This window comes from Pipistrellus hanaki, assembly GCF_964339955.1.
Source record: "Pipistrellus hanaki genome assembly, chromosome: 3".
Classification (NCBI taxonomy): domain Eukaryota; kingdom Metazoa; phylum Chordata; class Mammalia; order Chiroptera; family Vespertilionidae; genus Pipistrellus; species Pipistrellus hanaki.
In genome coordinates this window covers 162,676,311-162,688,692 of record NC_140505.1, presented here as the reverse complement: position 1 = coordinate 162,688,692, position 12,382 = coordinate 162,676,311, and the positions used below count along the sequence as shown (strand labels likewise).

Genomic DNA, 12,382 nt, shown 5'->3' with positions numbered 1-12,382 from the left:
TTATTTATACATTCCTGACACTAGTTCTTCATCAGATATTTGGATTGCAAACATTTCCCCTATTCTGGAGCTGCCCTTTCTATCCTTTTCACATGGTCGTTCACAGAGTAAAAGCTTTTTTTTTTTTTTAATAACCAATTTATCCATTTTTCTTTTTATAGATTGTGCATTTAGTACCAAGTCTAAGAACTTCTCACTTCTATATATTTTTCTAATGTTTTATAGTTTTAGATTTTATATTAAGTATATTATCTAGTTTGATTTAATTTTTTGAATAAAGTGTGAATTAGCTTGGGATTTGTTTTTTTGTCTGGCACCTTTTGCTGGGAGGTAGTGCTTCCTTTATTGAATTTCTTTCACACATTTGTCAATAATTGTGTGCTTATGCCCTTAATTAACCCACTAGAGGCCTGGTGCATGAAATTTGTGCATGGGGGGGGGGGATCCCCCTTATCCCAGCCTGTACCCTTTCCAATCCGGTACCCCTCGGGAGATTGGGCCTAAACCAGCAGTTGGACATCCCTCTCACAATCTAGGACTGCTGGCTCCTAACTGATCACCTGCCTACATCCCTGATTGCCTCTAACTGCCTCTGCCTGCCGGCCAGGTCACCGCCAACAGTCCCCCCCTCCCACTAGCCTGGTTTCCCCCAACTGCCCTCCTCCAGCCTGGTTACCCCCAACTTCCCCCCCACACTGGCCTGGTTGCCCCAAACTGCCCCCCCCCCCTGCCAGTGTGGTCACCCCATGCAGCCTGTTGTTCAGTCATTTGGTCATCCCTCACTAATCCCCCTGCCAGCCTGGTCGCCCCACACAGCCTGCTGTTTGGTCATCCATCTGGTTGTTTCAGTCATGATGGCTCCTGGCTTTTTATATATTAGGATACTTAGCCATATTCTCAAGTCACATCAGACAGTTTGTATTTCCTAAATGGTCCCTAAGACTTCGGGATGAAGCTCATTCACCCCCCTCTAACTTTCACTAATGACTTTGAGACTTACTCCAAATGTTTTAACTTCTCCCCTGCTTTGCTTCCTGAATACTATTACATTAGCCACTCAACCATGGCTGGGATTTCCCAAACTGCCAAAGCCTTGCACTATTCTGGGAAGTGGGAGAGAATGAACTTGCTCTCTTTTTTTTTTGTATAAATCTCTTAAATACAAAGGGTTTATTGTGTTGCGTCACCAATGTCTTACAAAGTTCTTCATGAAGGTATATCTTTCCACTTTTATTCATAGCCCTCTCCCTCCCTCAGACCCAACCTTGAGAGAGGCTGGGTCAGGACATTGGCAAGTGTCTCTTTAGTATCCACCCATCAGATACCAAAGCTTTCTCACAGAGTCATGCTTGTCTCCTTGACACTTCCCAGAGTGGGTCTTAACAGGCTTTGCCAGCAGTCTTCCTGAAAATCCCCATCTTTTACAAATCCCAATGGCAGGCATGACTGGGTTTAAGGTGGGTCAGAATGGATGGTAGGAATGCTGGAAACTGCATTGCAGCTTTTAAGTATCAGAGCCAGGATTCTGGCTCAAAGCCTTCATCCTTTTCACTCTACTACCTTTGGAATCAGATTAAAGCCATCATTGTTTTTGAATGATTCAATAGAAACACAGATTCTATCTTATAACAAATTTACCTTATTATATTTGGTATATTTTTTACATGGTATTCCTTTCTTTTATATTATCCTATTATAAAGCAAAAGGGGAATTAGAAAGGACAGAGCAGAGACATTCTGTGGTTTACATACCTTAAAATGTCTTTTAGAACATGTATGGATACCTAGAAAAACACTGGGTACTACATGGTACACTCCATAAGTAATAGCAATAGCTATTGTTAACCTGTGTAGTCTGCAATTTGCTATTCAGAACATGATGGAAATTCTCCTTGTAAATAGAGACACTAAGGCCCTGAGTTCAAACATTTGACCAAAGCCACAAAACTAGATTTTAGGTTCCAAACTTCTTGATTCCAAAGTCCATATTGTCCCCACTGAACTATGCTTTGTCATCCCTCCCTCTCTCCACCCACAGAGTTCTGTTCTCAATGATTTTGAACTCTCTCTTTCATCATCCTGCCTCCTCACTCTCTTCCCACCAGCACTAGATACACATCATTTTCCATATTATTGTTCTCCCATTGCAATTATAATTCATTTTAGAATTATTTACTAGGCCCTGGCGTAAAATATGACACAGTGAATGCTTGTATATAAATCAATAGACATTAATTATCTCAAACATAGTTTTTCTACTTGGTATAACAATTTCAAACCCACAAATTCAATATCTGTCAGTAGCCAATGAAGATTTGGCTCATGCCTATGGGTAAAAAAGTACCAGAAAGTGGGGGGGGGGGGAAGCTGTGCAATTTTATCTTAAGCAGAATACATATAAAATCATTTTATGAAAATGACTCAAAGAATATAATCATTTGTTTACTTCTCTAGCATTACCCACAAATTACTCATTGCACAAAAAGAATGCTTATTTTTTAAAAACAATGCTGTGGGTGTAGTTAAACAATTAACAGACATATGTCATTTAGGCTGTGCAATGATTGCATGCTTGCAAAACTCCAATCACTTTTTTTTTAATTATGCATAATGAAGCATAGAGGGAAAATTCATAAAATAATATAAACTTTGGAGTTTAAGTGTTTGCGTTTTAACTAGGAAGGCAATTAATTTCGAAGGTCACATCTTGAGAATTTCAGCTTGCTAAATGCCTGGGAGACTCAAGTCTCTCTGGAAGTGTTTTCTTCAGTCAACTAATGCAAAATTCCAGAAGAACTGTTCTTTCTTGTGTATTTGATGGATCTTTTCCAGCTATAATTTATTAGTGTTTAATATTTACCAGACTTTGTGTTCATTATCTCATTTATTCTTCCCCACAATGGTAAAAGGTAAATATTATTACCACAATTATGCAAATAAGAAAACATAATTGACAACAGATTCATGTAAATATGAATAATGGATATGCTTCTTTTAAACTTACATTGTTAGGGCTTATTTATATCATTCACAGAGTTCTTAAGCTGGACTTTTCTAAAAGCCTAAGGCTTAGTCATTCCACTTTTTGACTTCACATACCTTGAGGGCCCCTTCATCTATTTCTCTATGAAAGAAAAGATTGGTTCATGTCAAAGCTGACTGGAAGACCCTAAGCAATGAATGAATGATTACTCTGACATATGTTTCTGTGAAAGAGATGGCTAAGGGACTGCATGGCTAAAGGAGCCAGACAGCCCCATTCGCCTACCTCCTTAGCCTTTTATTGCAGTAATAGCTTGAACTAAAATTAACTATTAGATACTATCAGTAAGGTAAGCATCCTTGAGAAGACACAGAAATCTGTAGTGTCTTTAAAACAAGGACGTTTAAAGAATAAACATAAAGATTCTAGCAAAATACCCAGGGGCTTAGGCTTATTTGGAAAAGTCAAAGCAGGGTCTGCTGCCTTTGGAAGATTCCCCTAGAGGCCTCCGACCTTTCAGAGAATCCTCCTTACAGACTTTCCAACCAAGTCCCTTGCTTCTCCACAGGTTCATCTGCTGAAAGTATTGTAGAAAATGGACACCAGTTGAGACAGTTCAAAATAGCCATTAAAGAGAGAGCGTGAAGGAGCTTACTCTGAAGTCCTGAAAAAGGAATGAATCTAGGAGAGAGAGTGGTTCTGAGAGTCCACATTGGGCATCCATTGCAGTTAAAAAAAGATTGATTACAAGTGGTGCAGTTTTTGAGATTTTTTTTTAAGGCAGCCCTTAAAATTCTTTATTATCCCAGGGAGTTCAATGAACAAAATGGAATTATTTGAATAAGCAGTCTAAGCAAATTGAAAAGACACTCTCCTGTCTGGAGTGTGAGTAAGATTCTAGAAAAGGAGGTAGGCAGGAGCTGTCTGTCACATGAAACAGGGTAGACCGGGCTAACATATCATGTTAAATCTCACATTCTTCATTGAATTATTATTTACTTGACAAGTGAATCATTGTTCAGGGCAGCTAGAAGATTTTGAACAGAATTTCATTGATAGCTTAACAGGTTCATAAATGGTAGGCATATTCCAGTATGACAGACCAGAAACTACATCCGTACACACCGAGAAAGCTTCCCAATCAACTCAAAGGCCTTCCCCAACGTTGTTTCCTCTGCTTTTTTTTTTTTTTTCCACATATAGAGAACACTTTTTTCTATTTTGTATATAAAAAGCAAGAAAGTTTGAGGCAGCATATAAAACTGTTTTTCTAAATGTATTCTAAGGAGTTTCCCTAGGAACCATGTTGGATTTACCCACAGCTCTCCCCTACCCCCAAACCCTCATCTCATGATGCATAACTAATTTCTAAAGAGTACTAGACTTTTAGATGCTTTGCCACTGCAGGCACTCAGTGATAATGCCTGTGACTTACTCCCTGGATATTACAAAACACAGTTAAATATATGCCTTTCAAAAAATGGTTACATTTCTAGTAAGTGAACAAGAGCAAGACCAAAAATTATATATGCTTAACTACAATTCAGATTCATAAAAACGTGATTATTTGTAGGAAACAAAAAGAGCAGCTGAATGTTGACTGCAATTTTCTCCCAATAGCAAAAAATATAAGTATTTCCTTTCTTTTTATGTTCTTTTTTGTTTTGTTGATATTTTACTTAATGAGCACATATTTTCATAATTAAAAAATAAAGCAATTTTAAATACATTACAGTAACCACAGCGTGACTTGTTCTCATGCAGAAAGAAATGTTGTTGCACTGCATTAAAGTAACACAAAGAAGTCATGGAAATTGGTCTGCTTTCCTCATTAGCCTTCAACAAAGAAAGATAGTGTTCAAGTTCCCATGTTGCACAAAAAAATTCAAGGACAGTGAAAGGTGAATTGTATGTAAATTTCTTTCCAGAGAATAATTTATAGTTTTATTAAACTTGGGGCAGACCATTATTAATAAAATCAGAGTACAGTCTAAGCTTCTTATAAAAATATTCTTTCATTAAACTTCATTATGTTAGCAGAACCTTTAGCTTTTCAAAATTAGAGTTAGAAATGAAGGATTCTAACAACATCAACCTATCCATTCCAAGGTACAAGATATTAGTAGCTAGATACTTTTATTAAAAGCAATATTTTTAAAGATTCATTTGGCATATCTGAGTTACATTTTTATTCTTCTTCTACCTTTTCAGGTGGTGTATGATGAAGTCACAGAGCTCCAAGGACATGTCTTAATGCTAATTGTGAAGAGCAAAGCCACATTTGTGGGAGCAATTAACATCCAACTTTGTAATGTCCCACTCAATGAAGAAAAATGGTACCCACTAGGAAACAGTATAATTTGACCATTGCTGTGACCATATGCATTATTCATTAACTGCTTGTATTTTTTTTTTCATTCTCTATCACATGAGTAGGACATTTTTGTTGTCTAAAATAGTGTAGTGTACTAAGGACACACACACAAAAAAATAAATAAATAAGTATCAGTCTTTTAGAGTAAGTTATTCTCTGACTTCAGTTCACTCTTTTCTTAGAATCCTTTCTCCTCAAAAAGAAAGTCAACTGCTTGTATAAAATTCAATATGTAAAATAATGAAAGGACATTTAATTTAAATACATCTTTTAAACCAAATGTATATTCACACTTTCTTAATTGTGCACTTAGTTAAAAATAATAATGTATTTTTAAGAAACACAGCCAAATAAAATCTCATCAATTAATCAAGACATAATTATATCTGTAATAAATTTCTTACATTTAAATTCAATATATGTATGCCTACATAACCACTCAGTATCATAGGTATTGATAGCCTCCAGCAGAATGTTATGTTATTTTTATTAGAAAAACAAAATATAAATGCTGGAGATACTAAAATACAATTTTTGGCAAAAACTTCTTTGTCGTTTTTTACCATTTTCCACAGCAGTCAATTCATCATCACTGAACTTCATCCAACCAGAGGCATGATCACATTTTAAATTTCATTATCCCTTAAGTCCAAGATCTCAAACTCTGAAACTCCCCTTGATCGGATCTGTTTTCTTTACACATCAATTATTTTTCTTTCTTCTGAACCTACCTTTATACTCACTATGATCTGAATAAACAACCCTACAGATTTCACTTACAAGTTCAATGTATAATTCAAAGCCTCATTCTTTATGAGAATTAAATATGACTTTTTAAAAAATCCATGTTATTTAAATTACTAAAAAAGATCTTAAACCTTTGCTTTATTTAGTGTTTTAGTGTGTTTGAATGTAAAAAGTAACTTAAGCTTTTATTGGTCATCTACATAATTATATAAACATGTAAAAGAGAAAGTAGACCACCAACTTACACCATATACAAAAATAAACTCAAAATGGATAAAGGACTTAAATATAAAAATCTTAGAGGAATCTACAGGTAACAAAATCTCAGACATATGCCAAACAATATCTTCACCGATACAGCTCCTAGGGCAATGGAAACTAGAGAATATAAACAAATGGGACTACATCAAAATAAAAAACTTTTGCACAGCAAAAGAAACCATCAACAAAACAACAAGAAAGCCCACTGCATGGAAGAACATATTTGCCAATGTTATCTCCGATAACGGTTTAATCTCCAACATTTACAGGGAACTCACACAACTTAACAAAAGGAAGATAAACAACCCAATTAAAAAACAGACCAAGGACCTAAATAGATACTTTTCAAAAGATGACAAACAGAAGGCGGAGAGACATATGAAAACATGCTCAAAGTCACTAATCATCTGAGAGATGCAAATCAAAACAACAATGAGGCACCATCTCACACCTGTCAAAATGACTATCATCAACAAATCAACAAATGACAAATGCAGTGAGGATACATAGAAAAAGGAACCCTCCTGTACTGCTAGTGGGAATGCAGACTGCTGCAGCCACTGTGGAGAACAGTGTGGAGTTTCCTCAAAAAACTAAAAACAGAACTGCCATTTGACCCAGTGATCCCACTTTTAGGAATATATCCCAAGAAATCAGAAACACCAATCAGAAAGGATATATGCACCCCTATGTTCATAGTAACACAATTTACAATAGCTAAGATTTGGAAACAGTCTAAGTGCCAATCAGCAGATGCATGGATTAAGAAACTGTGGTACATCTACACTATGGAATACTATGCTGCTGTAAAAAGAAATTCCTACCATTTACAGCAGCATGGATGGACCTGGGGAGCATTATGCTAAGCAAAATAAGTCAGTCAGAGAAAGATAAATATCACATGATCTCACTCATTTGTGAAATATAATGAACATCATAAATTGATGAACAAAAACAGATCCAGAGACAGAGAAACATTGATCAGACCATTAAATCTCAAAGGAAAGGTACAGGAGGGTGCTGGTAAAAGGGAGAGATCAACCAAAGGATTTATATGCATGCATATAAGCCTAACTAATGGACACAGACACCAGGGGGATGAGGACATGAGCAGGAGGTGGGGCAAAGGGAAGATAAGGACACATCTTTAATACCTTAATCAATAAAGACAATGTTAAAAATTCAGTGGCTGGTATAGGCTATTATGGTCCCATTTGAAACATGTGATCATGCAAGTCAGTAAGCCATTAATGCTGCTGGACAATCATTCTGTTTGCAGCCCATTACTCTCCCTTTCAGCTGGTCAGTGATTAGACACCCTTCTCTGCTGAAACTCCAGCACCTCCTCTCCTAATCCTCACTCTCAACTGATGACTTTGTTTTCTACTTTACTAGAAATTACAATTAGCCTGAAGAAAACCTGCACATGCCGAGACCAGTTTGGCTCAGTGGATAGAGCATCGGCCTGCGGACTGAAAGGTTCAATTCTGGTCAAGGGCATGTGCCTTGGTTGCGGGCACATCCCCAGTAGGGGGTGTGCAAGAGGAAGCTGATGGATGATTCTCTCTCATTGATGTTTCTAACTCTCTATTCCCTCTCTCTTCCTCTCTGTAAAAAAAATCAATAAAATATTTAAAAAAAAAAAAAAAGAAAAGAAAAGAAAAGAAAAGAAAAGAAAAGAAAAGAAAAGAAAAGAAAAGAAAACCTGCACAGATTCTACTATCACCTAGCTAAATCTATTCTCTATCTTCCTTCTTGCTATGGTAGAAAAACTACCCATGGTCCTACTTTAAACCAACCTCTTAACTTATACATTGGATCCCAGCTGTTCTCACCATTAATGCACAAATTCTGGAATTCTCATCATTGAACACCATCATTTCTTATTCTCTATAAATATTTCTTTCTTCTCTGTAAATTTTTGTCAGTGTACAACCATGATATTACATGGTTAGGTGGTGCTTCAAACTTCTCATCACCCTTTTCCCCTTCCAAATATGGACACATTGCCCTGTTCTACTTTGTAGCAAAAATCTTCAGAATGGTGGTCTGTGCCCTCTGTCTCCAGTTTATTTTCTTGAATTTTCTCTCAGATCCATTCCAAGAAGATATTTAACCTCAACACTTCAATGAAACTGCTTTTGTCATAGTCTCTGCTGACCTCCAGGTAGCTTCTAGTAAATCCAAACATCCATTTCAGCCTAGCCAGCGTGACTCAGTGGTTGAGCATAACCTATGAACCAGGAAGTTATGGTTCGATTCTCAGTCAAGGCAAATGCCCCAATTGTGGGCTCCATCCTCAGTATGGGATATGTAGGAGGCAGCTGATCAATTTTTCTCTCTCATCATTGATGTTCTAACTTTCTCTCCCTCTCTCTTCCTCTCTGAAATCAATAAAAATATATTTAAATAAACACAAAGATCGATTTTCAGCCCTAATCTGAAATTACTGATCAGCAGTATCCTTCACAAACATTAACTTTCTCAATGCACGCTCTTCACCTGGCTTCATGGAATCCACATACCCTGTGCTTTTCTTCTATAACATTGGTCCCTCCTTTTTAGTCTTTGCAAAAGCAGCCCCCATTCCACAGCCTTCAATGTTGGAGTGTTCCCAGGACTCACTCATTGGTCCTCTTCAATCCTCATTCCCTAGTAATCTCAAGTATTCAGATGGCTTTAACTATCATCTGTCTGCTGATGATGTCTAGCTTTATAATTCCAGCCCAGTATGCCTTCCAAATTTTAGAGTTCCATACCAACTTCCCACTTAAGAGCCCACTTGGATATGTAATATCTCAAATGCAGAATATCCATAATGAAACTCCTGATTTTTTCCCCCAAAACCAGTTTTAAAGAGCAAAAATATTGAAGTCATCCTTGATTCCTTCCACTACCTTCAGTATAATTCAATCCAGTAAGAACTCTCGTTCGCTCTACTTTCCAAATATATCCTAATTCCAACCACTTATCCCTCTCCATTGCTTCCTTTCTGTGTAACCTCTCCGTATACCACAATTGCCTTCTACAGTCTCCTTGATTCTGTGTTTACCCTGCCTGCCTCATAGTCTATTCTCAACACAGCAACTGGAATGATCATGTCATTCTTCTGCTCAAAACTCTGCAGGAGCTTCTAATCTCAAAGTAAAAGCCCATGTCTTTAAAATAACCTGAAAGGCCCAATGTGATCTGGCCTCCCATCAGCTATCTCTCTGATTTTAACTCCTATTATATCCTCTTGCTTTAAAAAAAAAAAAAATGTACTTTGCCCCATATATTCACTTGCCTAATTCTTTCATCTCTTTTAAGTCTTGATTAAATATTTCCATTGCTTTTGGGCCTACCCTGACCATTTTATATACTATTTTAACCTTCCCTGTCCTCAGATACCCTCTGCTTTCCTCTCTGAAAGGCACTTATCAAGTTTGAAAATTTTATAAATTCACTTATTAATTTGGTTTATTATTTAAGCTTTGTCTCTTTTCATTAGACCATAGATACCAAGGTTATAGGGAAAGTACAGCCTAAATCCAACCAAAGAAAGGTTTTTTCCTGGTGCCCTCACCACAGGGAATCCTGCCTCCTCCAGTTGTGACTCTAAGCCATACCCTGGACCCTCATTTTAGACCACAAGTGAGGACTTGATAACATGTGGGAGAAATTCCAGTGCTTGAAGCAATCACCCAGCTGTAACATAAGTGGCACAAATTAAGATATCTTTTATGCCAAAACCGGTTTGGCTCAATGGATAGAGCGTCGGCTTGGGGATTGAAGGGTCCTGGGTTCGATTCCAGTCAAGGGCATATACCTTGGTTGCAGGCATATCCCCAGTAGGGGGTGTGCAAGAGGCAGCTGATCGATGACTCTCTCTCATCGATATTTCTAACTCTCTATCTCTCTCCTTTCCTCTCTGTAAAAAATCAATAAAATATATATATTTTTAAAAAGATATCTTTTATTTCCTAGCACAGAATCCTGTATGTTTTCGATACATTTTAGTTAAACTGATTAAACCTAACCAAAGCCTTTTCATCAGAAAGAATACATCGACACAGAAGTTCCAGTGAGCCAAGACACACACTATAGACTTTAAGCTTTGGTAAACATGGCCATGTGGATTTATTGACCTTGGTGGTCTGTAATGGCCTACATTGAATCAAATGACTGATTTTCATCATTAAAGGTTTAATAACCTTAGGCAGTAGTGAGTACTGGTAACATAGGATACAGTCCTTGGAAAGAAGTAGACTCTAAGGAAAAGACAAACCTTTTTTTCTTTTTTCTTTTTAAAGAATATTTTTAAGAATTAAGTGATAAAAGAACATGGCTGCATTCTTTAATGAATTTCTCAGCCAGATCTCAAACTACTAGGCCAGAAATTAAAACAGCAGCTGAATTCAGATTGTACTATAAACTGTAGTGAATCAGTAGCTTAAAATTCTTAGCTCCAGACACAGGTATACCTGCCAACTATATCAACTTCCCCAAATTGTGTTCTTGGGTGTGTGTGTGTGTGTGTGTGTGTGTGTGTGTGTGTGTGTGTGTGGATGCACACACATGCGCACGAAAGCATACTGGTTTGAAGGACTTTAAGGTGAGAGAGTACTAGAAAAGGCAAGACCAAACCTGAATTCATGTGACACCTCAGTCAATAACACAGTCTCAAGAAGGCTCTGCATGTGATAACTAAAGAAATTCTGATTATTGGAACTCGGAGACTTAAAGTATGACTGCTACCCTAGGAGAAAGGCAGATTTGATTAATATTTAAATCAAAAGAAATAGAGACTCTTTTTGTAAAGACAGTATGTCTTCTTCCTAGGCTGAGGTAAAAAAAAATAACTGGCTGAAATTATTAAATGCCCCCAAACTGAGAAAGCAGTTTTAAAGGTCTGTGCCCATCAGACTCTGGCTCTGAGTACCTGACTTACCCCAGGAATCAAGAAGGAGCTAGATTCGTTTGAAAAGGAGCTAATTCCTTGCTATCCCAACAAGGATAGTGGAAGCAGGAAAATAAAATAGAATTTTGTCAAACTGAGTAGTAATGAGAAAGACATTTCCTTAAAAGAAATACTGATATCTTAAAACATAGGCTGGGCAGATCTGAAGGGGAAATAAGATGCGAAGAGCTAAGAGAGAAAACTACAAGATTGAAAAGTTGATTCACTCAAGTTCAACTTATCTTGGAGAAGGTAATAGAAAAGAACAGTACATTTCAATTGTTAATAGTTCACAAAGAAAACTGGTACCTTAAAAAAAGTTAATCAAATAAAAAGAGGAAATGCCTTGGAAAGCAAATATAATGATATCCCAGAAAGACCTAAGATCCAAAATTTTAAAAAAAGATCTTTCTTAAAACAGTAGCATTCTTTTTTTCTTTAATATATTTTATTGATTTTATACAGAGAGGAAGGGAGAGAGATAGAGAGTTAGAAACATCGATGAGAGAGAGACATTGATCAGCTGCCTCTTGCACACCCCCTACTGGGGATATGCCCGCAACCAAGGTACATGCCCTTAACCGGAATTGAACCCGGGACCCTTCAGTCCCCAAGCCGACACTCTATCCATTGAGCCAAACCAGTCCCAGCTAAAACAGTAGCATTCTTAAGAATTATCCCTTAAAAACTGGAACAGAGTGATTAAGTGGTTAAAAACAGCAAGTCAGATTTAAGAGGGAAATCCAGGAAGATAAGTGTAAAGGACTCAAAGAATTATTGCATGTCTTTCAAAGGGACAGAATTACTGCCACGGGGATGCTCTGAAGAAATATCTAGAAAATTTATGGAACTGATAATATATGAGGAAATAGGGCAAAGAATGGACTTATTAAAGGGAAATCAGACAAGATGATTAGAGATTAAGGCTTGGTTTGGATCAAGTGTTGGTTTGATTGGAAAATTATATTTTAGGTGGAAATGTCCTATGCAAGAAGATCAAGATAGTTAAGACTTGTTTTAACTAACATGGAACTCACTGACTTTATCTCTCTCAGACAAAACCCAGAGCAGAAAGTTA

General features: G+C 37.0%; 1 protein-coding gene across 1 annotated transcript in view; it reads left to right on the top strand.

Annotated features, from left to right (window-relative positions):
* The window catches only part of PIK3C2G (phosphatidylinositol-4-phosphate 3-kinase catalytic subunit type 2 gamma), a gene marked incomplete at its 3' end in the record, with an annotated part of 306,003 nt that extends 300,656 nt beyond the window's left edge, over window positions 1–5,347 (top strand). The window contains exon 34 of the mRNA XM_084877162.1: window positions 5,195–5,347. Coding sequence (XP_084733288.1) covers window positions 5,195–5,347 — 153 coding nt within the window. The remainder of the gene's footprint in view (window positions 1–5,194) is intronic.
* Between the last annotated feature and the right edge of the window lie 7,035 nt (window positions 5,348–12,382).